At 46.8% G+C, this 27,679-nt stretch overlaps 1 protein-coding gene across 1 annotated transcript in view; it reads left to right on the top strand.

Annotated features, from left to right (window-relative positions):
- Positions 1-27,679, top strand: part of PPP1R9B (protein phosphatase 1 regulatory subunit 9B) — a 67,845-nt gene extending 40,166 nt beyond the window's left edge. The window contains exons 4-10 of the mRNA XM_033168115.1: positions 5,746-5,850; positions 9,920-10,055; positions 12,483-12,635; positions 16,903-16,956; positions 20,507-20,736; positions 22,813-22,909; positions 27,391-27,679. Coding sequence (XP_033024006.1) covers positions 5,746-5,850; positions 9,920-10,055; positions 12,483-12,635; positions 16,903-16,956; positions 20,507-20,736; positions 22,813-22,909; positions 27,391-27,444 — 829 coding nt within the window. The 3' untranslated portion in view covers positions 27,445-27,679. The remainder of the gene's footprint in view (positions 1-5,745; positions 5,851-9,919; positions 10,056-12,482; positions 12,636-16,902; positions 16,957-20,506; positions 20,737-22,812; positions 22,910-27,390) is intronic.

Genomic DNA, 27,679 nt, shown 5'->3' with positions numbered 1-27,679 from the left:
TAAAAACAGAGAATACAAAGACATTGGGAAAGAAATGGAGAACGCAGGTGGATGATGAGTGCTTATCTGTTTTCGGAAGTGAAACAGGGGAGGAGAGGGAACATTCAGATTATACTCAATGTTCAAACATGTGACGCTCACTGCACGAGAGCAGACAATTCTGCTGAAAATTATGAAGTACTTTCCCCCTTCCTCTTCAACAGGCAGAGAAAGCTGGAGGGGATAAACGCCACATGCACACAGAGTGAAGAAGGAGCTTCTTGCTGCCTTTCTCCATCCGTTCTTTATCCCTCTGCTCAGAAAATTCCTAACTTTCCTTAGGAACTGGGAAGGGATGTAGCAGGGACAACAATCTGCTAAGGAGAGATAAAGAACAGAGAGGAAAGGCCTACAGAGGCCACACCCACATTGTACATATGAAGCACCTTTAAAGCACATTGTCGCCGCCCCCCTGCCAAGAATGCTGGGAACTGTAGTTTGGCCCTGCGTCGAGCTACGATTCCCAGCTCTCCCGTCCCTAGGATTCTTTGGGGAAATGCTTTAAATGTACGGTGTTTTGATGTGACATGAGTCTCTTCCTTCACCACCTTGTGTGCATGTTTATATGCCTGTGGGTTTTTTTCTGTTCCCTCCAACTTTCTTGCCTTGTTCATGGGAGAGCAAACAGAATTCTCAGCAGGCAAAAACTTACGCATGGCGGGGATGCTCCCATGCAGCGAGTGTTAGTTTGCAGCCAGGCTCTCAGGAGTCTTTCAGCGTGATCCTAAGCACCGAGTTGAAGGGGAGTTTACGGAGTTACTGACTTAATTCCCTTCTAAATGTGTTGAGGGCTGCATGTTTGTTTCAATAAGAAATAAATAAAGAGATGGAATGTTTTTGTGGAAGGCAGGGTTATTTAACCAACTGCCTTCCCGGTTTCATAACAGACCCGGACATATCGTAAAACAATGATATGGCGAAGCAACAATTCTCGTACTGTTCTGCAATGAAGAGCACATTTTTAAGATGGCAGAAAGCATGCTCTGTTCCAGCAGCACCTTATCCATTGTTGACAGTTTTCTGGAAGGTGTGATGTGCATCACAGAGGAAGGAGAGTGCGAGGAATTGGCACCCCCTGCCTCCATTCTTAATTTCCCTCCTTCCAAAAGTGCTTTGGAAAGAAGAATGGATCTGGGTGGCTTGGTTATACCGTGACCACAATGTAGCAGAGATTCTTGATCTCAATACTAATAATAATACTAATATTTATTATTTGTACCCCGCCCATCTGGCTGGATTTCCCCAGCCACTCTGGGTGGCTTCCAACAAAAATCAAATACATTAAAATATCACACATTAAAAGCTTCCCTAAACAGGGCTGCCTTCAGATGTCCTCTAAATGTCTGGTAGTTGTCGTATCTCTTTGACATCTGAAGGGAGGGACTTCCACAGGGCAGGCGCCACTACCGAGAATACGGTATGTCACAGCTAGGGGAACACTTATTGAAATAGCAGTTGGATCACGTCCTATGATTTATAATTTTGTTTAGCCAGTGAAAATTAAAAAGGCATGTTTCGGATTAATCGGTAGCACCTCCTGAGCAGTGTAAGCTGCTTTGGTTTAGCTTTGAACCCTGAAAACATTTTCGTATTAGAGGAAGTCAAACTGTACACACCTTACTCCTGTGCTATTTTTAATTGCTGGGATTACACCTGCCATTGCAGGATTCACTCTCTGCCCAAAATAGTTTGAGGTGAAATCACCTCTGGAAGATCCGTAGTATGGAGAGAGCAATTAAAACCTTGAAGACTATGTATGGCCTTGTACAAGGAATAAAGAATCCCACGGGTTGACAGCAATGAGATAATGAGTTATGGCATTTGTGGTGTGTTTTGTGTTTGAGTAATCACAAGGTGTGGGATTTGATGTTATATAGAAAGGTAGTTACATGGATATTTATTTATTTTCATTTTATTCATTCATTTCATAAAGTTTATGCACTTCTTGATTGTAAAGAACCTCAAAGCGGTTAACAGTAAAAACAAAACAAACAAAATCACAATCATACTTTTTAAAACATACAAAAGTTAAAATATTAAAAAAGATTAAAATCGCCTCAGCTGTGAAATGAACAAGAAACATTGTAAATTATTGCTGCCTTTCTGGATCAGCCCAACACTTCCAAAGGGAGCCTGTCAGATGCTCCAGGTCTCCTGAAGAGCCAGTGTGGTGTAGTGGTTAAGAGCAGTAGACTCGTAATCTGGGGAACCAGGTTCGCGTCTCCGCTCCTCCACATGCAGCTGCTGGGTGACCTTGGGCTAGTCACACTTCTTTGAAGTCTCTCAGCCCCACTCACCTCACAGAGTGTTTGTTGTGGGGGGGGGAGGGAAAGGAGATTGTTAGCCGCTTTGAGACTCCTTCGGGTAGTGATAAAGCGGGATATCAAATCCAAACTCCTCCTCCTCCTCCTCCTTCAAGCAATGACAAGGTCATCCAATTTCTGCTGTTTATACCCATCAGCTGTTAATCAGAGGCATAAAACCATTACTGAACACAAGGAGTCCGTTTTCCTGTCATATCTGCTGATTTCGCCACTAGAACGCGTCTAGTAGTTAGTCATTGCGCATCTTGTAGCAGAGAGGTCCGCAGGCTTAGCTGTGTGGAGAACCTCTTCCTGTTCTGAACTCGGGACCCGCTGCCAAGAGATGGGATTGGGTGACCCTGAGTTCTAGAACTGCGCAAGAAAAGGTTCCCCGAATCATTTTGGAAACTTCCTTCATGCCTTGCGCCCCCCCTGCCCCCCCCCCCAACTTGGCTTGTTTTCATAGATAAGCTAAAAAAATAAAAATACCCTGAGGGATCATGAGAACGAGGAATTGTGATGAAGGGGCAAAGGGCAATCAGAGGTGCGAAAGAGGCAGAGATGAGCAGGGCCTTCCATCAGTGGCACACTGCATTTCTGTGCAAGGCTCAGAGGAACGGCTTCTCTCCTCTGGCAGCCTGGGACAGGGCACTTCATCTGTCCTCCTCCACCAGCCTCCTCACTTGGCAAGGCTGATTAAGCAGAATTCTAAACAAAGCAGACCCTGTCAGGTCCCAGTACAGTCGAAAAGCAGATGGAGCATGCTGCGGTGCTCCGGTATATGATAAATAAATGATTCCCTCCGCCTGCAAAACGTTTCGAGCGTCTGCTCTTGGATTCTTTTAAGGGGTGGTCAGGCCTTTTCAATGGCGAATCGACCCTCCGGATCTCTCTCAATTCTAACTATGCAGAGAGAGCGCTGTTGCGCTCGTACCTGGTTTGCAGTCTTCCCCACAGACATCTGGTTGGCCTCTATGAGAACAGGATGCTGGGCTAGATGGGCCTTTGGTCTGGCCCAGCGGGGCTCTTCCTGTTGTGTCCTTGGCCCGGCAGGTGCAATCCGCGCGAGGAACTCGAACACGCAGCCGATCTAGCGGGCTTGGAATACCATCCCCGCTGGCAGCGATTTCAAACCTGCTTTCTGCAGGGATTCGCTGCACGATCCAAGTTTGCAACAGAGAACTTGGCTGCACAGTCCATCCTGACACTACACATGACACGAGACTCTAAATCTCCGGGTCATGAGTTCGAGCCCCACGTTGGGCAAAAGATTCCCGCGTTGAAAGGGGTTGAACTAGATTACCATTGTGGTCCCAGCTCTGCAGTGCTATGTTTATACGGGTCAGGCGGGCATGGTTTGGGGAAAACAGCTTTGCGGGCCAAATTTGGGCTGGAGTTTCCCCACTCCTGCTATATTCTGTTAACCTAATTGGAATGGGCTTTTAGGGGCTAAAGTTGAAATGCTTCAGGGCTGGCATGCTTTTCATTGATTGCTCGCTCCCAAGTTTTAAAGCAGCATTTCAGCATTTTTAATGTGCCGTTCCCCATCACGAAGTTTTCTGAAGGGGCACAAGCTGAAATAAATATATACGACACAGAATGTTACAATAATAGATCCTTAACCAGCCCGTGCCCATCCCAGGCCACCAATTTAAATCAAGAAGCAACCACTGTCTCTTTGCTGGAACCGAATGCCTTAATGCTCCCTGTGTGTTTTCTCACAGAATTGAAATGTTGGGGGGGGGGATGAAGGGGTGGCGGTGGGGGAGAGGAGAAACAACTCTGGTGCTAAATGCCAGCAGGGCTGCTGCTCGCTGTCATAGCAACAAACATGGCTGCCTGCCCAGTTCCAGGGGCACCAGTGAAATATAAACAGGGGGTATTCATGGGAGAACGCTTGGTAAGATTACAGAAACCGCTCACCAAATTGCATCTGGCGAAGGATCTTTCGCATGCTCAAGATGTTCTTCTTATTGGGTCTTTTTTGTTTTGTTTTTTGTTTTACCTCTGGTCAAACAATGTGTGGACACCACCTGCTCTCTTTTAAAACTGACCTGCCTGGGTTTTCTTTTCCACCTGCTCATCCGCTTTCCCCCCTTTCTTTCTTCTCTGTTTAATCTTGGAAAAAAGTAGTGTTAATAATAATAATAATAATAATAATAATAATAATAATAATAATAATAATATTTATTATTTGTACCCCGCCCATCTGGCTGGATTTCCCCAGCCACTCTGGGCGGCTTCCAACAAAAATCAAATACATTAAAATATCATACATTAAAAGCTTCCCTAAACAGGGCTGCCTTCAGATGTCCTCTAAATGTCTGGTAGTTGTCTGTCTCTTTGACGCCTGGTGGAAGGGTGTTCCACAGGGCGGGTGCCACTACCGAGAAGGCCCTCTGCCTGGTTCCCTGTAAATAGGCTTCTCGCAGTGAGGGAACTGCCAGAAGGCCCTCGGTGCTGGACCTCAGTGTCCGGGCTGAAGGATGAGGGTGGAGATGCTCCTTCAGGTATACAGGACCGAGGCCGTTTAGGGCTTTAAAGGTCAGCACCAACACTTTGAATTGTGCTCGGAAATGTACTTCTGTTTTCCCGTGGAAATTACTTGTTGAGGCCTAGGCAGGCTCATCCAGACTCCCCCCCCCCCCAACAAGAGTGGCCTGGTGGTGGCAATTCTGCCTTCGCATTGTGAGCTGTAGTGGCATGAATGCAAAGAATGAGAGAAATGTCCTTCTCAGTGCCCTAAAGTCACATAAAGAGAGAGAGCTGTGTATGGGGATTGGGGTGTGTGTGCTTTATGGGGGGGGGGATGTTGGTTTTGAACAGAGGAGACCAAATATTACCTTGGGCGACTCATGTCGCTATGTTGCATTCTAACTTACTGGCAACTGAGTAAGAGAATATGAAGCCCTTTATATACGGGAAAGTGTTAAATAACTGATTGATTAAAAAAAACCCGCAGTATTGCAGATTAATTAAAAACAACAACAACAACACGTCTTCCATTTTCTCCACAAATGAGAACATGGCCAACTTCCATGGTGCTTGCTGGGTTTTAAAAATACAGTGGTACCTCGGTTTTCAAACGTCTCTGTTGACGAACATTTCTCAGAAAACCCGGATGTAAACGCTTCCGTTTCTGAATGCGCCTTGGAAGTCGAACAGCTTCCGCTGCTTGTTTTTCCAGTTTTCTCAATCGAATTTGCAGGCAGCCCTTTGTGCCTCAGTTTTGGAACCTGAGCGGTCTTCCGGAACGGATTACGTTCGAGAACCGAGGTTCCGCTGTATATGCAAGTTTGGCATATACAGAATGCAGAAGGCCTCTTCTTTGGCTTTGCACACATATATATTGCAACTGAGTGGTCAGTCCCCTTCTAACTGTCTCCATCCTTTTCTCCCTCAGGATCCAGGTAAACGACCTTATCGTCGAGGTGGATGGCACCAGTCTGGTGGGTGTGACCCAAAGCTTTGCTGCCTCCGTGCTGAGGAATACCAAGGGTAGAGTCCGGTAGGGGAACGGTGTGCACCCCAGTTTTGTGATGGGACCAGAATTTGTTTTATTTGTCTGTCTGGGAGGGGGGGGGAACAGATATAGAGGAGAGCGGAAGTATTGCCTCAGATAGAGCTCTCTGATGCATCGTGGGAAATGTTCTCGGAGCAGTCATTTTGTTTGCTGTGAAATGGTTGTGGGTGTAAGATGGCAGCTGAAAGGTTTTCCTAGCTGCCGTGGGACTGCTTCTTCTGCTTATTTATGTAGAGTTGGGGAGATACAGGACTGTATTGCCTTGGTGAGTTCATTACATCAAGGGGCTACCTTCTGAATGGTCCTCTGGAGATATTTCTTGCTCTCAATTGAAGTCGATAGAATGCTCTGTGTGTGAAGCAGCAGCAACAGAAATGCATAGGAATGGATTTAAAAAACCAAATAAAGCAGGCAGGGTTAGAAGCTCCCTTTCACTGCAGTGCTTTCAGCTAATCATGCCAAAGGGTATAAAAGAACCTAGACGATGATGACATTCTCTCTTCCCCACCCCCACCCCGGCAGAGTTCACATCTTTTCTTTCTCTTCTTTCCTCTTCTTTCCTCTGGCAGGGCTTCTGAGTTTCTAAATGCCTTCTTCCAGACACAAGTGCAGCAACAGATGGAGGCTTTTCCTGTTAAATTGCTACCTGTCACTTAGCTGCTGTTGTTCTCGTTGTTGTTTTCAAGGCACTAAAATGTAGCTTGAAGGCTCCCTTTTTGTTGTGGCATTTTGAAAGCAGAGAACAAGCTACACAGGGTTAAAAACAGAGGAAGAGGCAGCTGTGTCTTTAAGTTCGTGATGCACAGAAGTTCAACTGGTTTGGCTTTCCCCCGTCATGGCTATATGGTGGGAGACAGCCATCACCTCTGGAATTTCTGCTTATTATGCTGTCTTTTAAAGGTATATTCCTTTTAAATGAATATTTCAAAGTGTATTCTCAGTGGGTACTTGTACCTGCATGTAAAAGCCTACTTCAGTTCTGACAGACGGCAGGCTTCAAATCTGCATCTCAGCCTCTTAAAGTTCTGGTTCAACACTCCTCATTTCATTTCCTGGTCAAGTGGGCTCTCCTCCCTTTAGCTGTTCCTTCCAGGTCTGAGTGCCCAATTCGTATCTCCTTTTTTCCTGCCTCTCTGGCAAATCTCCCTCAACCTCAACAGAAAGTTAAATGTTGCCTTACGCTCCGCCAATTTGATAGCATTACTTGAAGAGCCAGGGGGCACCGAGACTCTGAAACACTTGTTCTTGTATGTTAAGTGGAGACGTACTGGCTAGATTCTCACATCACAGTCAGTGAGGATTTTGGACCCTCCAAATGTCCCTATTTTCCAGGGACAGTCCCAGGTTTACAGAAGCCGCCCCAGTTTCTGATCTGATCCCAGTATGTCCCGCTTTTCCTTAGGACGTCCCTATTTCAGAGCTGTCAACTTTCCCTTTTTTGCAATGGGAAACGGCACTGGAATAAGGGAATTTCCCGCAAAAAAGTGAAAGTTGACAGATGTCCTATTTTCATCGGAGAAATGTTGATGGGGACATCTCTATTTCCATCGGAGAAATGTTGGAGGGTACGGAATAGGAAGCCCCTATTTTCACCAGGAAAATGTTGGAGGGTATGGGATTTCGGACTTCACTGAAAAAGCACGCAGGCCATTGGCTTCAACTTCACTTCTCTCTTCATGCAAACAGGGCTAGTGCGAACCCACAATCCTAGTTTGTTACCCCCCAAACAAGCCAATATTGTGAAACAGGGTTTTAACATTAGCCTATAAAGTCTGGCTGGATTGGGACCAACAGATCGGGACCCTGCATTCATACATCACTCAAAGCTAGCCCCTTTGGGTTAATCGCATGAACTAACACGCAGCTCTTTTGCAGTAAACCACAACATGCAAACCCGTGACGTGAGAATGGCAGGTTTTTTTTTACTTCTCTACTGCCCCGCACGCTCACCACCAACTTGGCGTTCCTTTTCGCCTTCAAAATCCCCGAATCCTAACCCTGCCATCAAGCAAGGAAAAGGAGAGGGAGGGAAAAGAAAGCAAGATTGGCCTGTTTTTCATCCCACCCAGTTATTCGTATATCTCTATTTCCACTGTTCTGGCCCAGCAGTGCCCAGAGAACTGCAACCGGAAGGGAGTCTGCGAACAGGCCTTTGGCTTCCTAGGAAATGGACAGCGGCTGGCGGAATAGCCCACTCAGCATTTGGTTCCATTTTAAACCGGGGAGCAGTGCCCATTGCGCCCCAGAATGCGCCCCGATGCACCATGGGAAAGTGTCCAATGTCATGCCCGTTTTATTATTTCCCACGAAGCGAAACAAGTGTTTGGTTCAATGGAAATGTGTATATGTGCGAGTGAGGGAGACCATAGGGCTGTTGAATTACCCTGTCAGCTGTGGTTCTTCTGTTTTTGTCCTTTTATCTATATGGCTGCCTCTGCGGACCCCCCCCCCCCCCTTCTCTCTCTTTTAAATCTCACCAGAGGCATTTGGCCTGACTTTTTCCTGGCAGCATTAAGAATGAGAGGTTTGGCCCCATCCCAGGATCCTTGCATCGGTGGTTTTTGAAAGAATGAAAATCAAGCCAGAAAACCTCTCTCGCACTCGCTCTGCCACACACACACACACACACACACAGAGGCACATATGGGCACTCCCTGGTTCCTTCAACAAAAAGGGTGGTGCAGTTTATTGGGGGGGTGTCACACCTAGAACCTAACCCATTCCTCCGAGATTTGAGTACTGATCGGTTCCCAAGCGACGGGAACCTCAACTATGAGAATGTGTTGCTAGGCAACTAGTCTCCTCCATACTCCACAGGCACCATTCTGCCTTCCCAGATAGAAAGGCCCTGTTAACCAGTTAAAGGCTTTGGTAATCCATTTAACTGGTGCTCCGGCCCATTTTTTTATCCCTGCTAAAAAAAACCACACACACGCACACCGCTTGACACTGCGCCGCGTGAACTCAGGTTGCACAAACACAAGACCCATGCCTAAATGTCACTTTCGGGAAACAAGAGTTAGCAAACCTTCCTGAAAATAAGACCGCCTCACTGATGTTGAATAGAATGTCCTTCCCCCGCGGCCCCCCGGGCCATTTTGGTGGGATGCGAGTTGTGTCAGGATGTCACTTCCTCCCATCTAGAAGCCCTAGCCCTGATCCCATTTGGGAGCGGGCAACTAACGCACTCTGCACATGCTCAGAGGCGCTCGTCATTATACTTTTCACATCTCAACCAGTTTCTGAGCCTTGCTTGCAGACACAGGCTGTGGCGGGCCTCAGGCTAAGACCAGGCTCCTGAAATCTGTATGGCTTTCTGGTTCCATGGACATATACCCACCGCCTCCTTGATTAGTTGATTGCAACAACTCTATCTCTCCCCCCCCCCAGCCTAAAAACAATGGGTTGCAACTTGTCAAATATTGGGGACCAAATAGATACAACAAGAAAAATTTATTTCTTTATATGCTGAGGGGTTTTTAACCCTTTAGCATCATTTCCTCAGCCAAAATCTCACACACCCAAAGGTGCCATAAGTCCTGCTGTGGGAGAAAGACAGGCACAATACAATATCTATATCCCGCCCCCCCCCCCATTGAAACTTAGGTGGCGGGAGAGTTAGATGAGGGAAAACAGGGACAAGGAAGAGTTTAACCTCCCCTCCCTCATCAGCAGCATCCTCCTGATCCAAATCAGGGGGCTCTGACAACTATTTTTAAGTTTAAAAACGCCAAAATATCTAATGACAGATTCCTCCACAGCGCAGGTATTTTAGCCCTCAAAAATGGTGGCGGAGAAGGCCTTCCACTTAGTGGGATGAGGGGACTTCAGTCCTTGTGTGACCGAAGAAGAATTGATTCTACAAAATAAGCAAATCCGTGCCAGCTCAGAAACTGACTGTACTGGGATCTTTTTGAGCCCAGTGCCTATATGTGTGTGTATATCTACCTATCTATATATATAGCCTGGCTGCATAACTCCTGGTGTGTTGACCCACTTCTTTGAGATCCCTGCTCTTATTCCCTCTCTCCCCCACCTCTTTCGTTTCCCTTAGGTTCCTGATTGGGAGGGAGAAGCCGGGCGAACAGAGCGAGGTGGCTCAACTCATCCAACAGACGCTGGAGCAGGAACGATGGCAGCGGGAAATGATGGAGCAGAGGTACACCCAGTACACGGAGGAGGACGAAGAAGTAAGTGGAACGGGTTTCTCTCGACCTGTTGGGGAGAGGAGTAACAGGACACGGCGCCCCGATTCCCCTCCTTGTTCCTCTTGTCAGTGCTCTGAACATAAAGGAGAGCCAGAGGAAGTTGCAGTTCCCTTGCTTGCTCTTTGTGATGGTCTCCCAGAGGCTACGTTTTTGGCTGAGACCGAGGCCTACTCCGGACAAATTCTTTTCATTGTGCATTCATGGGCAATTTATTGTGCTGTTATTGGGGCGGCCCTGCAGAAGTCCTGCTTTCAATACTGCTCTGTGCCTGGCAAAGGTTTTGGCACAGTCGTGCAGCTTCCTTTCCGACCGGCGCATATCCTGTCACTTTTCATAACACAGGTGTTCTGGGGGAGGGTGGGGCTTTTTCGTTTGGTCCCGGCTTCTGTCTCTCTGTAGCCTCTTCAAACAGCAGCAATGTGGGAGCAGAGCAGAACAACTAAGAAAGCAGGGTGGCCCAGCATAAATCCGCTACTAATGCGCTATTGTTGCATCAAGGGCACGTTGCGAAACAAGAAATAAAAACCTACAAAATGCCAGTCAGGAGGGGCCCTGAATAAAAAAACGGAAGAAATCAATAGCATCAAGCCCGGCCTACCTTTTGGCACACAATTGGAGCCCTTCTTAAGTTTCTAGTCCTTCTTTAAAGCTGTCTGCTGTCTCCTCCTTCATCTCCCCTTCCATGCCTCCTGTGTGCCTCTCCCTTCCCATCCCTCTGCCCTGTTGCTCCTTGTGCCTGGAAGAGCAGCCTTCCATCCCTGTCCTATTCTTCCAGCCACTTCCCACTGCCGCCTCTTTCCCACCCTCTCTCTGTCTCTCCCCCTCCCCAATTTTTCTGTAAGCTGACTGCCAAAAGTCCCCTTTGTCCCTTCTTCCACTCATATTCCCAGGCCTCTTGTCATGCTTGCTACCCATGTCCGAAACCAGTCTTTGGAAGAAAAAATAATTCAGATTCCCGTGTGCCATCCTTAAATGGGTAAGCTTTGGTTTATTTTAAAGTGGTAGCTGAGAATTACACTTGTCTCCAGCGGAGGCCAGTGTACTAGCTGAATGGGTGCTAGAGGGTTTGCAACTGTCTGTGCCAGTCAGGGCTGTCTTAAGCATATGCGGCGCTGGGGTGCAAATATCTGTCTGGCGTCTGCCCCCCCCAGGTTGCCCAGTCCCAGGCGCACAGGAGGGCAGAGCCAGCCGGCTGCCTCAGCATCTCACTGGCTCGGTCACCCCTAAACTCGCAGCACAGAGCAGCCCTCATTAGAAGAGCCCGTCACAGCGCTCCAACCAACAGGCGGGCTCTTCCCCGGACTCAACTCTCGGGCCCCAGACTCTCGGCCTGGCACCCCTGAGAGCCTGGCACCCGGGTGCCCCGCACCCCTAGTGTCTATGGGTAAGACGGCCCTGCTGCCAGTCATCGCAAAATTCTGTAGCACATTACAGTTCAGATCGTTTGCTCTAAGGCCTAGGTCAGTATGAGGTTAACTGTCTCTGCTACTGACAATCCCTGCTAACAGAAGGCAGGTCTGTCATTGGCTATTGACCATGAGAGCTTAGAATGGAACATCCATTTCCAACAGCAGGATACCTGCTAGGTACAAACAATATAGAGAATGGCTTTCTCCATTGAACCAGCCTGTTGGAAGTTTCATGGAGGTCCCTGGCTGGCTACGGTTGGAGGCAGGGGAACAATCAGCCTGCTTTCTTGTATCAAGACATTGAATACCAAAGGAATATTTGTGCTGGAGATCATAGAAGGGCCATTGGTGTCTCCTCCTCTGGCTACTCCTAACGTTTTAAGCCTGCTACATTTATGTGTATGGTTTCAGACATTCTCTCGGTGCTGGGGGAGAGGAAGTACAAGCAAGCTCCACTTGCTGTTTTTATATGGTAACATTTGAAAAGAGAGTGGCTTTGGGAAGATATGCAAGTCCCCCCGGTGTGGAATTAGCTTGTACATTTCCTCCACGCATCCCTTTTCGGTATTACTCGAGCCATGTGAAAACTGAAAGCATGACTCACTTTTACGTCTCTCTCTCTTTGTTAAGTTTCCAGAAGCGTAGCTGTGTAGTCTGTTTTGCAGCAAACACAGCAAAGAATATTTGTGGCACCTTAAAGACTCAACTAGTGCATTGTGGCACGAGTTTTCATAGACCGTAGTCCAATCAAAGAAGAATAGGCATCAGAAGTGGCATGGCTTAATGGCATTGCTGATGTGGGATTTGTAACCAACAATAAATGGAATATAAAAGCTTATGCCATAATGAATACCTTGGTTTTTTAAGGTTCCACAATACTTTTTGCCTCCCCCCCCTCCTGGCTCTCAGGGTGCTATCTGAACCCACACTTGGTTCTGTCCAGCATTGATGTTAACTTTGAAAGCCAAACCATAAAGCTGACCTGTTTTGCAATTTGCAGACGGGTGAATATGCCACAGATGAAGACGAGGAGATGAGTCCCATGTTCCCCAGCAGCGAGATGGCCATTGAAGTCTTTGAGCTGGCTGAAAATGAAGACATGCTGTCTCCAGTTGAGATGGACCCCGAGAAGCTGGTGCATAAATTTAAGGAGGTAAGGAAAGGCCTAAAAAGCAAGGATAAGGAACCCCTAAGCTTTTAATTGTTGTTGGGCTCCCAGCTCCCATCAGTCTCAGCCAGAAGGACTGTGATGATGGGGAGTGAGGTCCAACGAACTCCAGAAGGCCACATATTCCTCACTGGGGACCTAAAAGGGATACAGTGGCTTCCATGGCTGATGGAAGTGTCCCATGACTAATGAAAACATCCATGGAACCTTTCCTTGTTTCTAAGCACACCACAGAAATGGCCCCAGCTACTTGCAGCTTGGGACGCGGGTGGCGCTGTGGGTTAAACCACAGAGCCTAGGGCTTGCCGATCAGAAGGTCGGTGGTTCGAATCCCCGTGACGGGCTGAGCTCCCGTTGCTCAGTCTCAGCTTCTGCCCACCTAGCAGTTCAAAAGCACGTCAAAGTGCAAGTAGATAAATAGGTACCGCTCTGGCGGGAAGGTAAACGGCATTTCCGTGCGCTGCTCTGGTTCGCCAGAAGCGGCTTAGTCATGCTGGCCACATGACCCGAAAGCTGTACGCCGGCTCCCTCGGCCAGTAAAGCGAGATGAGCGCTGCAACCCCAGAGTCGTCCCTTTACCCTTTACTTGCAGCTTAGGGAGCTGAAAACCTTTGTTCTTTGACTCAAACAAACAGGGAAGGGTGCTGTTTTCTGAATTGTGGAGGTGGCTGCAGAAGCACTTGGGCACATGGGTTGTGCATATGCGCACTTCGCTTCTCAGAAGGGAGTGGTGGTGGTGGGGAAAGGCAGTTGAATCTGCTAATATATTTTAAACGCATGCAAATTTAACATTGCCCGCGGCTACACGAATGCCGAGTCTGGATTTAAAAATAAGCATTTTCCAGAAGCAAGAGGGGTGGGAGGCGAGGAAAATCAGACTTCGTAAGGGATGAGGCACAATAGGCAAAAATGAGGTAAGACAGTGGCAGGCCATAACTGCCAGCTGATCCCACTTCCTAGCTCAGGTTAGAGAACCAAGAGCAGGGGTCAGCAAACTGTCCCTCAGACCTTGTGGGGGGCCGGACTATATTTTGAAAAAAAAATGAACAAATTCCTATGCCCCACAAATAACCCAGAGATGCATTTTAAATAAAAGGACACATTCTACTCATGTGAAAACACTCTGATTCCCAGACCGTCCGCGGGCTGCATTTAGAAGGCGATTGGGCCGCATCCGGCCCCCGAGCCTTAGTTTGGGGACCCCTGACCAAGAGGATTCAGTAAGCAGATATGAGGAGTTGGGTGCAGTCTTTAACCAGTTAACTGGCTAGATTAAACAATTAAAAACCTTTCTAACTGACTAAAAAAATGCAGTATGCTTTTGTGATCACATAGCAGTCACAGTGGCTTGAGAGATAGGAGATAGTCGCATGGATTCAGTTAATTTTCATAGGTTTCAGGAAGTGGGAGCAAATCAGCACTGGAGATTTTTGTGATGGGAGCAAAGAGATTTGGCAAAAGATACTAACCTTTGGAGTGGGTGGGATTTTCTCCATGGGAATGGTCTAATGGGAGCAAGGTTGTTCCATGACATGGCCACAGTATCTTTCCCAGGAACAGTCTTGGTAAACATATTTCTCTTTTATGGGTTTTTTTTTAAAATAAAAAAGGATGCACCTGCAAATGACCCACACCTCACACACGTAAAGCGCATGACCTCTGCACAAAGAATCCTGGGAACCACAGTTTGTTGAGGGTGCTGGGAATTGTAGCACCACGAGGGAGTAAACTACATTTCCCCAGATCTTTGGGAGAAGTCATGCTTGGAATGTATGCCACCTATGTCTGAAGGAGGAACGCCGCTGGGCTTCTACTTATGGCAGAACCATACAATCGCAGTGTTGAAAAGGACCCTAACGTATGGAAAGAAGAGAATGAGTTGTGTCAAGTTGCACAGCCCAGCAAGCGGGAATCGATTAAACCTTCAGGTGGTGGAGGTGGGAAGGAAACAAGGCCGGTGAGCGTGGAGAGGAAGGAAGTGGCGACGGCCAAACTGCCACGAGGCTCCTTGTGTTTTATGTGTGGTTTGCGAGAAATCGGTGCCTCCCTGATTTTCCTATCCCTGCACGTCTCGGCTGACCCCTAGTGGCAGACGCAGCCCTCTGTTCCCCGACGACTTGTCTCTGAGTATACGTAGAAAATAAAGCTTGATGGGGAACTGCTCCCCTCCTCTTTTAGCTCAGCTGCACAGAAACCGCTATGCCACACGGATGCTGCATGTGTGATGCAAGCCTCCTGAAACTGCAGGCCCCCCCCCTCCACATCCTTGCCAGGGGGAGGAATCACTTTCAGGCGCCTCACCGGAGGCTCCTTTATGCGTAGCTGTTGTGGAAGCTAGCAAACGTTCAGCTCCGTATGTCTGCTTTTGCCCAGCGGCATGTGAGGAAGTTACCCCTTTCCTCTCTCAACCCCCCGCCCCCCCATAAATATATGTGGCCAAGTGCAATGAGCAGCTGCAGGCAGCCCTAGCCCTCCCTCGCCGTCTTCTGCAGTGTGTAAGTGGCAATTAAAAGACGAGAGAAAGGAAAGGGCACATGGCGGCCTGGGAGGCGCTAAATTTTAATGTCTCTGCTTCTTCTGTAATGTGTTTAGCGGCCTCTAGATGACCCTGGTATGTGTGTCAGCAAGCTTCCATTTAGGCACCTAGAATCAAGGCAGCCCCAGTGGTGGCTTGCCGACATGCTGTGCTAGATTTCGACAGGCAGGCGCAGGAGGGCCATAGCTCACTGGCAGACTATCTGCCTTGCAAGCAAAAGCGCCCGGGTTTCAGTCCCCAGCATCTCCAGGTAAGCTTGAAATCCAGGAGAGCCGCTGTCGGCTTTCGACCCGCCCACACTTTCCCCCCTTGCCCCATACATTTTCTAGGTGTGGGTCCGAGAGGCTTTTCTTTGGCCCCGATTTCCCCGGGGAAAGCCGCTGAATCGTAACAAAGCCAGTCAGGTTTTGTGCGGACGTTTGTTCCGATTCAGCATTAAAGAGCAGGTTTTCCCGGGGGAAGAGGAGGGACAATTAAAAAAAAAAAAATTCTCAGAGCTGTAGCTAGATAGCTGAAGATGAAGAAAGTTGGCTGGAGCCAAATCAAAGGGTTTAGGGGTGTGGGGAAATAATAGCAGCTTGGGGGGAGATAATAAAATGACAAAGGTCCGGGTATGGCCCTTTAGCCCCCCCCCCCCCAAAAGAAACTGGTGATGTGCACATACCTATTCACAACCCTCAGCTCAGGTCTTAACGTGTCCTTTTTCACTCACTTACCCACCCAGCCATTATTTATCACTATTATTATTATTATTATTATTATTATTATTATTATTATTATTAGAGTTTATATACTGCCCTATACCCGGGGGTCTCAGGGCGGTCCACAAAAAAGATCACAACATATAAAATAAAAATAAAATCAATAACCCCATAACACCCCCCCCCAAAAAGAGCCACATTTTAAAAGGGTCTAGGATGGCCATCAGGTCAACCAAAGGCCTGGTTAAAAAGGAACATTTTTTGCCTGGTGCCTAAAGGTGTATAATGAAGGTGCCAGGCGAATTTCCCTGGGGAGAGCATTCCACAGACGGGGAAGTCTTGAGATTCAGAGAAATCTCATTAAGTGGATGTGTATTTGTTATGGTTATAAATTCATGTTTGTAAAATCAAATAAATATTATTTTTTTGGGGGGGGAGAAAAGTTACACATGCAAGATGATAAGAAAGGGAAATTAAAATAGAAAGACTAAGTAATGATTTGAAATAGACAGGCAGTGTGTGTGTCTGTGTAACCTCTTTTGTTCTTTAGAGGTATACAATATCGTTTCTTAAATGTATGGGCAGGAATTGATAAACTGGCAACTGTTGGATAAAAAGAATTGAATACAGTGGTACCTCGCAAGACGAATGCCTCGCACAACGAAAAACTCGCTAGACGAAAGGCTTTTGCGATTTTTTAGGTGACTCGCAAGACGAATTTTTCTATGCATTCCTATGGGAATTAAATTTCAATGCATCCCTATGGGAAACCGTGCTTCGCAAGACGAATTTTTCGCAATACGAAACGACTCGCGGAATGAATTAATTTCGTCTTGCGAGGCACCACTGTATAAGGAACAGAGGCAGGGTTTACTTGCTTCTGTGTTCCGCTTTTGCCTGTGGCCACACCCACCGCAGTAGCGGCCCCCCGGAAGGGTTGCGCAGGTGGGAATGCGGCCCTCAGCCTGGAAAAGGTTTCCCCCGCCCTGAACTCTCTGTTATTCTCTTTTGGCAGCTCCAGATCAAGCATGCCGTGACCGAGGCTGAAATACAGCAGCTGAAAAGAAAGGTAGCTATGAAAGATCCCTTCCCGTCCCCTTGGAGGCTTGCCCAAATCCACGCCTGAGAGCGCGTTTTCCACAAGCGCTGTAAGAGCTTCTCCCCGGGTTGGCTTTTAATAGCGGGGCTATTTTTAATCTGTTTTCGTAGGGTTTGGAGCAGGGCGGCCCTGCCCCACCCTCATGGTCACCATCCCAAGATTCTTCTCTAGCCAAAGATAAAATAGAAACTGCCCCCCATAGAAGCCACCCTGAGCTTCTTGGAGGAAGGATTACACCAAAGCGATACAGCTGTGCCTGAAATGAAATGCTTGAATGGATCCAATATTTTGCCAGTTGGTTTGACTGTCCTTACTAGGGATGGTGGAGGAATCCATACCAAATGGAGTTAACCGTACTTTTCTGCGTATTAGCCGAGGTTTTTTTTTTTTAATGATATGATAAAAATTGGGGGTTGTCTTATACACGGATAATAGTGCATAGGGGGGATGTGGGATTGGTTGCTGCCGCGAGCCTGAGATTGTCAGCGGCATGTTATTGGTGGCTTCGGCAAGGGCTGGTGTTGATTGGCTGTCGCTGCAGCAATAGGGCGGGCGATTGGCGGCTTCCTCTGGCGCGGGGACAGGCGATAGCTGGAGGGTAAGCGACTTTCGGCAACCCCCCCCCAAAAAGCTGGACAATTCTGGGCCACCCACCGCCCCCCGAAAAAGCTCAACAGCTATGGGCAATCCCCCCCCCAAAAGCTCAATAACTCTGGGCAATCTCCTCACATTTTCTTAATTTGGAGTCCCCCAAAATAGTCTTATACACAGGGGCATGGTATACACGAAAAATACGGGATTTTGGCAGCTCTGACCATATCAGACCATCAAGTACCTGCTTATTTTCCAATCTCTTGTGCACTGTTTTGTGTGTGTGTGTGTGTGTGTGCGCGCTTAAACAGCTATTAGATGGGAAATGATGCTGTCAGGATCTTCCCAAGTGTTGCTCATGAGTAACGACAGAGCCTTCAGTAGCTAAGACTATTTGTTGTGCATTACTATTTACAGTGCAGAGCTGTCAGATACACATACAAAATAAGAATATTATAGGTATAATAGGTATGGAAGAGTCAACTCCGGGCGGCACTACATTTCCATAGCACAGTTTTCTAAGCGTGAATATTCAAGTGTGTTTTTATAAAGCTGTCTTCACATTTTTACGTGCCGTTTAACTTTTGGGAACCTGGAATGCATCTGCGTCTAATACTGTATGGGTACGTTATGCCTATAGCAAGGCATATATAATGCGTGAGAATTGTTTTGTGTTTTTAGTGGAGGGGGGGCAGTAGCTCACTTCTTGACAAGCTCAAGGAGCAAGAAGGGAAACAGCCATGCATTTAAAGCAAACGAGGGATATTGGGAACTGCAGGGTGCTAAGGGTGCCAGGAACTGTAGCGGTCAACTACAGTTCCCAGGATTCTTTGGGGGAAGCCATGGGGTTTAACTGCATGGTATGTACACGTCCTTAGGAAAAAAATGTGTACAGACACAAAGATTTTCAAAAAATCCCTTCCCTTGCCCTGAGCTGTTTAGGTCTGGAGACCTAAATATGCCAGGGGCCACCCACTATGTAGCTTCCTGGCACCTACCTTTCTGGGAATGCTGCCCAGCCTAGCAAAACTGCCTGTCTTATCTCACCTTGCCTCCCTTCCTTGCTTGCCAGAAGCACTGTGAGATATGTCTGTTTCTGCCAAGAAAAGGAGACCACAAGGAGCATTAGAGGCAGGGTGGATAAAAATCAATGATTTTTTAAAAAATAATTTTAAAAATCCGAATTATTTTTTTATTTAAATCGGATTTTTTTTAAAAAAAAATTAAATTGGATTTTTAAAATGAAATGCTTTTGGAGGAAAAATATTTCTAAAGGTAGTTTTCTATTTAGGTTACATTATAGTCCAAAGGCTAAGGAAATGAGGATTTGTTTTAAGTTTTTCATGTGTACTAAAACTCAGTCTAAGGTTGTTGTTGTTTTGTTTGTTTTAAGTTTAACCACATCAGTTAACAAACATGGATACATATTGCTATAATGTTACTGCTTTAGTTAAATAAATTGTTTAAATTGTTATTGAGGAAATGATTATTCTTCTCCTTCCAATAAAGTACAGTAGAAAAGTTGTCCAAATATAAACAGTTAACTTATTAAACCTCACAATAATTTCATAATTACCTGTCTATGTATTTCTAAGAGTGTAACCAAATCAGTAATTTTTGATATAACTGTAAAAACTACTCTGAAAATTTATTATTCCAAAAATTAAACCTTCATCTGGTTGCAAATATTAAGATTATACCAGCAAGAATGAGTCTTTCTGTTTTTAAAAAGATTTAAATCAAGTCTTACTGACCAGTGTACTTAGAAATGGAGCCAGCATTTCACAGTGGGGCATTGCTTTTTCAGGTAGTCTCCAAATTTCCCCCAATCTTGTTGGAATTTTTGGTCACTACTTCCTCTAATTTTATCAGTTAATTTAGCCAGGTCTATATAATTAAATAATTTTTCTTGCCAATCCTTAATTGCCGGTACTTCTTTCTTTTTCCAATATTGGGCGATCAACATTCTCGCCGCTGCCATGGCGTAATGAAAAAGTTTCTCATCCTGTTTATTTATTTCTCCATCCAGAATTCCCAGCAAAAATAATTCCGGCTTTTTCTTTATGTTATATTTCATCATTTTTTTAATTTCTTCTAAAACCTGGCTCCAGAAATTTTGAATCACCCCGCAATGCCACCACATGTGTAAGTACTCTGTATTGGGAGCTAAAGTTAGTAAGGAAAATACAAGAAAATAAAATAGAAGAATTATACAAGAGTACTAAAGTAGTAAACTAGAAGAGACAGACTGACAACCTAGGATGAAGACAAGTGGAAGCCGTAAGGGAAGGGGAAGTAACAGATAGTAGAAATAGACAAGTATGGACAGAAGTAAGGAAGAAAGAAGTATTACTAAAGGTTAATAGAATTGATTTATATGAAATATAGAATTGGATGTTATGTTTTGCTTTGTATTATTTACAACTGAATTTTTGGGAATATAGGAAGACATCAATTGAATGCATTTTGTGGTTTTTTTAGGAAGAATTCAACATGTAATTTTTTAACATTGTTATTCTTTGGTCATTGTTTGTTTGTTCTTTTATTCAATGTTCTTTTTTCTTTTGTATAGATGTAATAAAGTAAATAAATTTTAAAAAAAGTCTTACTGACCAGTGATTTAAATCATGATTTAAATCGTGATTTAAATCAAATCCACCCTGATTGGAGGGAGTCTTGAGTCTTGACTGACCTCCGCAGGGAACAGGGCCTCCTCGGTTGCCGCCCCAGTTGCTCGGCTGAGCACCCTCCTGCGATTTCTACTCCTTATATGTTTGCTGCTGCTTTTCACGTCGATTTTTGACTTTTGCTGAGATGGCTCTCTAGCTACATCGCCGCTGTCGGTTTTGTTGTAATTCCGGCTCAAAGCGGCGCACGGATTTAGTTAGCTTGTGAGAAAATGTGTAAACTTTGCACTGTCTGCCCTCAGCTGCAGTCCATCGAACAAGAGAAATCCCGCTGGCGCCTCGAGAAAGCCCAGCTAGAACAGAGCGTTGAGGAGAACAAGGAGCGGATGGAGAAGCTGGAGGGATACTGGATGGAAGCCCAGAACTTGTGCCAGGCTGTGGACGAGCACTTGAAAGAGACCCAAGCCCAGTACCAGACTCTGGAGAGGAAGTACAGCAAAGCCAAGAGACTCATCAAGGAGTATCAGCAGAAGTAAGGGCTCCCTGTCCCGTAAAGGGTGATGATATGCATGTCTGCTAAGAATCACGGAACCACAGAATTGTAAGGGAGAATGCCCTCATCAACCTTCTTTCGCTTGAGATAGAAGCACTGCATCATTTGCGTATAATAATACAGTGGAACCTCGGTTCCCGAACGCCTCCGTTCTCGTGCGTTTTGGTTCCCGAATGCCGAAAAACCCAGAAGTAAATGCCTCCGTTTCCGAACGTTTTTTGGAACCCAAACGTGCAACGCGGCTTCCGCTGAGTGCAAGAAGCTTTTGCAACCAATGGGAAGCAGTGCCTTGGGTTTCGAACGTTTCGGAAGCCAAATAGGCTTCCGGAACAGATTTCGTTCGTGAACCGACGTTCCACTGTATAGAGCAGTGATGGCCAAACTTGGCCCTCCAGCTGTTTGGGGACTACAATTCCCATCATCCCTAGCTAACAGGACCAGTGGTCAGGGATGATGGGAGTTGTAGTCCCAAAACAGCTGGAGGGCCAGGTTTGGCCATCACTGGTATAGAGGATGGCTTTTCTGGCTGATTTAGGGCCATGATACTCTGAGGATGTTAAACTCTGGACAGTATCATTTATATATAAATTAAACAGTGCAAAGGGGGAAAGCGTCCCAAAGCACCAAAATTCTGATATACTTTTTCCATACAAAAGGTGGCAATCACATACCATCAGCCCTTGAAGTGTTTAAAGCTAAACCCCTAGCACAGTTATATTATATGGGGCTCAGATTTGGACAGGCAGTCACCTTGGATCTACAGAAGCTGTTCAATCTTAAGTTCCTAAGGCAATTTTTTTTCTGTTCCATCCTGTTTTCCAAATGCTTCATTGCGCTTGGGAGGCTAATCTCCCCTCTGAATTACACATTTGGTGTAGGACATTTCATTATTGGCTTCAGCTAAATTTAAACCCCACTGGTCTACTACCCTTAGTATCACAAGATTATCATGAGAGCGTTTGGACTATTTCAGGAGAACGAGATGGTGGAATGGACTGAACCGCTTCAGACTATAGGTGTGGAATGACGATTTGAATGCTTCCCCATGTAAAAGGTTGCCTGCAAATAAAACTAGTCAAGGAAGGGAGAACAAGAACCTTTCTCTCTGGTAGGATAGTTATGGTTGTTCTTGTACTTCCAAGGAGGAGATTTGTTTATTTTAAAACATGGAGAAAGCGTTCGAACAGGGCATCTCCCGCCTCTAGCCTAAAACGGACAAATTCACTTTGCCAACTCAGAATTCTGTTATTCAGCATTCTGGGACGCGGGTGGCGCTGTGGTCTAAACCACTGGGCCTCTTGGGCATGCCGATCGGAAGGTCGTCGGTTCGAATCCCCGTGACGGAGTGAGCTCCTGTCGCTCTGCCCCAGCTCCTGCCAACCTAGCAATTCAAAAGCACACCAGTGCTGGTAGATAAATAGGAACCACTGCGGCGGGGAGGTAAACAGCGTTTCCGTAAGCTCTGGTTTCTGTCACAGTGTCCCGTTGCACCAGAAGCGGTTTAGTCATGCTGGCCCCATGACCTGGAAAGCTGTCTGTGGACAAACGCCGGCTCCCTCGGCCTGAAGCGAGATGAGCACTGCAACCCCATAGTTGCCTTTGACTGGACGTAACTGTCCAGGGGTCCTTTGCCTTTACCTTTACCTCTGCTATGTCCTGCTGCATGTGTATTATTATTATTATTATTATTATTATTATTATTATTATTATATGCTGCCCATCTGACTGGGTTGCCCCTGTCACTCTGGGCAGCTTCCAACTGATCTGAACTCTTCTGATGGCCCTAAGGTTAGACCATTTCCCAACATTTCCCAACATCCAGGAGACTCCCCATGCTTGCTTCTTAACCAGTTCCCTCTGGAGGCAGGAATGGGGAGCCTGTAGGCTAGCTAAGATGTTGCTGGGCTGCAGCTCACCTCATCCCTGACCACCCCTGGTCCATACTGACTGGGGCTGGTGGGATTTGGAGTCCCAACACGTACGGTGGCCACTGGTTGCCCATCCCTGTTTTAAGGAGTGCTTCTGACTCTGGCTCTTCCCCCTCCCCTCTTACAGAGAGATCGAGTTCCTGAAGAAGGAGACAGCTCAGCGCCGCATCCAGGAGGAGTCTGAGCTGGCCCACAAGGAGGAAGTCGACAAGTTGCAGGAGAAGGTGGGCATCAAGGACAGCACTGGGGGTTTGCCTTGAGCCCCCGAGGAAAAGAAAGAAAGAAAGAAAGAAAGAAAGAAAGAAAGAAAGGGCTTTGCTGTGACTGGAGAGGCCTTGGTTCAGTTCAGCTCAGGGATACATGTGAGATGTGTGCACTTGGAAAGCGCCTGGTTATTGAGGAAGGGGTGGGGGGAGAGAGACACACCCATCTTTCTGAACTCCTTTAGAGTTGGGCATCAGTGCTTGAGTCTTGTAGGACCTTATGTCAAGTGCTGGATCACTAATTAAGCAAATCCTGCTGCTCAAAGGCAGGGGGTGGGAAGACTGATCTTTTTGAATTCCATATTGAGAACACATCCCGCTCCTATATCACTCTCCTATATTTTTGGGGGGCGCTGGTGGCCGGGGCATCCTTTCGACAGAGTCTCATTGAAACTTCCACCAGGACAAAGTGGGTCTTTACAAGCCCACACTCCCCCAGATCCTGTGATGTGAGAAACACACCGGGATTCCACATCCCAGATCTGCAGGGGTCTCTTAAGGTTGTGCAGTGTTCTCTTTAGTTTGCGGACACTTGATCCTAGATCGAACGCTGTCTCTCCACCACGTATACATGGGCATTGGGCCTTCACTGCAGTGTCAAATCTATATCTCTCTTCGCTGGGCCAGTTGTGGATCCCTGCCACACCCTGGTTCCTACATCAGGCAGTGGATTACATCAGACTCGTCAGGTTGTTCACATGCCTCTGTGTGTTAAATGTGTGCATTTGTGTGTGTGTGTGCATGCATGTGTGTGTGTGAATACACCTGGGTTTCTGTACTGCGGCTACACTGATCAGAGAGCAATGTAGAATCGCTCTCTTCCAACATCCAGGAGGCTCCCCATGCTCCCTCTGGAGGGCATCACTTGTACTGCAGCTCCTAGAAGCCCCCTCTAAAACCCGAATCACAGCGGCAGGTCTCAGTGTGCTCCTCTTCTTTGCACAGAACACTGAACGCAACGCCGCCGCGTCCCCCCCCCATGCGCCATCCATCTCCATCGGGATCGACCAAACTAGCACATGCATTTGAGCACTGCCGCTCTTTAGCGTTTACGAAGCGCCAAGCTCTTAAGGAAAGAGTGGGGATCACCTGCACAGGGCCCAGAATAAGCAGAGGCGCACATTTTGCCAGGACCACATTGTGCTTTGCACAGTCTTTTTACTCCTACGTAGGTGCAGCCTGCCACTCGACGGAGAACAGGCAGCACGAACCACATTCTACATGGCTAGAGCACTAGGCAGCAATTGCCACGATTGTGGTGGATGGAAAAAAGCAAGGCCATGAGACAGTTGGGGGAGGGGGTATGCTCACCAACCTCTCCCTGCAAATAGAAAACTAGCACAGCAAGGAGAAACGTTCTCTTTGTGAGTTTTCAGCATAAGGGAACATTCAGCATTGGCAGCCTCCCACATTGTCTGATGTGGCACAATCCGCTTTACCACCTCACCTCTTTCCTCCCCCCCACCTTAATTGGTGGCACTCTGGGCAAATCAGCACGTGCAGTCATAGAGTCCCAGGTGGAGAGGACGGTGCGGAAAGGTGCTGACGAGGGGCTGATGTGGCTGAACACAGGCAAGACAAGGCACACACACGCACAGCCAGGAAAGCGGTGCAAATCCTGAGCCACTGTCCTTGAGAAGGTTGACTATGTCAGGCCTTCCCTGCTTTACGAAACACTGCTGCGGAAAGCGCCTATCAAGCTATCACCTCCCCTTTACCTTAATTGTGATCTCCCTGTTTTCTTGGGATGCCTTCTGCTGACTGCGTCTGAAGTCGGCCTGGGCTGACCTCTCTCTAATGAGTAAAAGCATGGCGAACTAGTCCCCTGAACAGCAGCCTGCCCACATCAGGACACTGCCCCCATCTCCGAATGTGTTATACCTTTGATTTGACCCAAGCATCAGGCCGAAGGCTTCCGCCATGCTTATTTTCTCATCCATGTCCCATCGGCAATCATTCCCCAACCATTACTTCACCGCCATTTCTGATTTCTCCTAGAACTGCTCCCGGCCAACTTTCCCCTTCTTTCCGATCTGCCGCCTTTTCACAATTAGGCACAGTGATTCTTGAAGGGGAGATGGTGGTAGGAATCTTTGGGCAGGAATTGGGAAGGAAGGAATGTGTGCATTTGCATAATGAAAGAGCTTTTTTCCAAGGGAGCTTGCTCTCTGACTCTCACTTCTGCACCTCCCAAGCTCTAATGTGTTAATCAGTTAGTTAAATGCAAAGCCAAAAGCTTGTATTCCAAAAGCTTGAGCCAGAGATCGGCTGATGTATCTTAACCTCTCCACCTAATTGACCCTGGCTCCCCCCAAAAGCCAACTCGAATAGGAAGGGTTTCTAAAAGTTGCTGTTCCTCTCCAAGGGAAACGGAGTTCTAAAGTGGAGAGGAGCCATCAATAGATGCCTTGACATAATGCATGGCTAGTAATTTCAAGAGGGCACCCTCAACAAATCTTAGCAATTCTGATGTAAGGAGAGCCAGTCCTCAGGTTCGACCAAGCCAGTTAGAACTTGGTAGGTTGAAAGATGTCTCAAAGAAAACGATTAAGAAGTTTGGTCTCTGCAGGGTGCAATGAGCACAGCATTATGGGGGATGGAGGCACTTAATTCCTCGTTGGGGAACAAATATCATTTTAGTCTTGGAACCTCGAGCCTGTATCAGCTTTGAAAGGTTAGGTGTGTATCTGTTTTATGATTCACTCTAGAGACAAACCTAATGTGATCAGGCTAAGCAAGGTTGTTCGAGAGGTGATTCATTGAAATTAGCAACTCTGTCCTAAAATTGCCCTATTCCAGTTTGGGTGCAGAAAGCAATTTGTGTGCGCTACTCTGTTTTACTAGACATAAAAAGGGGCATGGTCTAAACCACTGAGCCTCTTGGGCTTGCCGATCAGAAGGTCGGCAGTTTGAATCCCCGCGACGGGGTGAGCTCCTGTTGCTCTGTCCCAGCTCCTGCCAACCTAGCAGTTCAAAAGCACGCCAGTGCAAGTAGATAGATAGGTACCACTATGGCGGGAAGGTAAACGACATTTTTGTGCTCTCTGGTTTCCATCACAGTGTCCTGTTGTGCCAGAAGTGGTTTAGTCATGCTGGCTACATCACCTGGAAAGCTGTCTGTAGACAAATGCCAGCTCCCATGGCCTGAATGAGAGATGAGCGCCACAACCCCATAGTCGTCTTTGACTGAACTTAACCTTCCAGGGGTCCTTTACCTTTACCTTTTACTAGGCATACAAAAGATAGGTGTGTAGGGTTTGTGGATGGATACACATGTGTTTTTACCAGCTGCACATGTAAAAAAACAAACCATCAGGGATGTGGATTAAGCACTGTTTTATCTGTAGAATACAGTACTTTGTGCATGGCATTCTGCTGGTTCCACAGTGGTGCAATTAGGTGATTTTCAACCAAACAATGGTTATATCAGGGGCTGAGGGCTCTTTAGAAAGTAACATGGAATTGTAGAGTTGGAAGGGACCCTGAGGACCATCTAGTCCAGCCCCTCGCAATGCCGGAATATTAAGCTGTCTCTTATGGGGATCAAACCTGCAGCCTTGGCGTTATCAGCACCAGGCTCTAACCAACTGAGCTATCTTTGTATTACTTCAAAATGTGAAATTCCCATGGTGTTGGATTTTGGGGCCCTTCCTCCTTATTTCGCTGAGTGGACTCCTGGAAATTTGATCCCAGAGTCCCACTCTGACACAGTCCCACTGTCCACGGTTCTGAGGACTGAGGCCACAGATAACCAGTTTTCAAGGAATGTCAGATACAGAGAGAGAGAGAGAGAGAGAGAGAGATTTAACATCTCTGGTATTATAAAGAAGCACAGTTTTGGCAAGTAAGAAACCCAGATTTCAGCATAAATTTCCTTCCTCTCTTTCCACCTCTGATTCGCCCTTTGATCCTTCGGTCGGTTCATTTCCTTATTCAGTCTTAACTATTCATTATCCACGTGTTTCATTAAATATACCCAGGCAGCTTACAATACAGAAAGTACAGCAACGTATTCCCCAAGAATCCGGTACCCAGAAGCAGAGCTGATTATACAAAGCTTGTCTGGCATATGCAACTTTTAACTAGAACTGCATAGTTTACGCTGGGCTGCCTTTTGCCAAACTCAGAGCAGAGGAACCCATCTCAAAACGGACGTGAAGCAGACTGCAAGCCTAAACGTTCAGAAGCCGTGTTAATGTGCCCCCCCCCATTTGTATCCATACAATTCTCCTTTGGCGTGCCCCTTCATTTCCCCTTTTTCACAGCCCTCTTCTCCAAAAGCCCCTTCCTGTTGCTGTTAATGGCGCTGAGCCAGCCAGCCAATTTCCACCATGTCTCTTTCCCTTGTGTCTTCCCATCTCTTCCCTCCCCCAACCGCCCCACCGCTATTTCTCTACCTGGGAATCTTCTCTTCACCCCCCTTTCTGTTGTGTGTTTTTCAGATCTCTGAACTGGAGGCGAAGCTGCAGACTTTGAAAAATTCCAACCCGACTTAAAAAAAAAGAGAGAGCAGAAAAAAAACACATATAAACCAACCAGAGCAATTAATTCTTCTCATTATTATTATTACTACTTACTACTACTACTACTACTATCATTTGCAAGGGACCTGTTTAGAAATGCCTCCTGCCCGTTGTCCACTCTTTTATTCTTCCCTCATCCCCTGCCCGGTTTCCCAGCAGGGAAGTGTAAGACACAGAAGAACTACGGCAAGCGAGAGTAGCCAACGGC

The sequence above is a fragment of the Lacerta agilis genome, chromosome 14, assembly GCF_009819535.1.
Source record: "Lacerta agilis isolate rLacAgi1 chromosome 14, rLacAgi1.pri, whole genome shotgun sequence".
In the NCBI taxonomy this organism is placed as follows: Eukaryota; Metazoa; Chordata; class Lepidosauria; order Squamata; family Lacertidae; genus Lacerta; species Lacerta agilis.
Note: the sequence above shows the minus strand (reverse complement) of the source record. Positions and strands in the feature narration are given on the sequence as shown.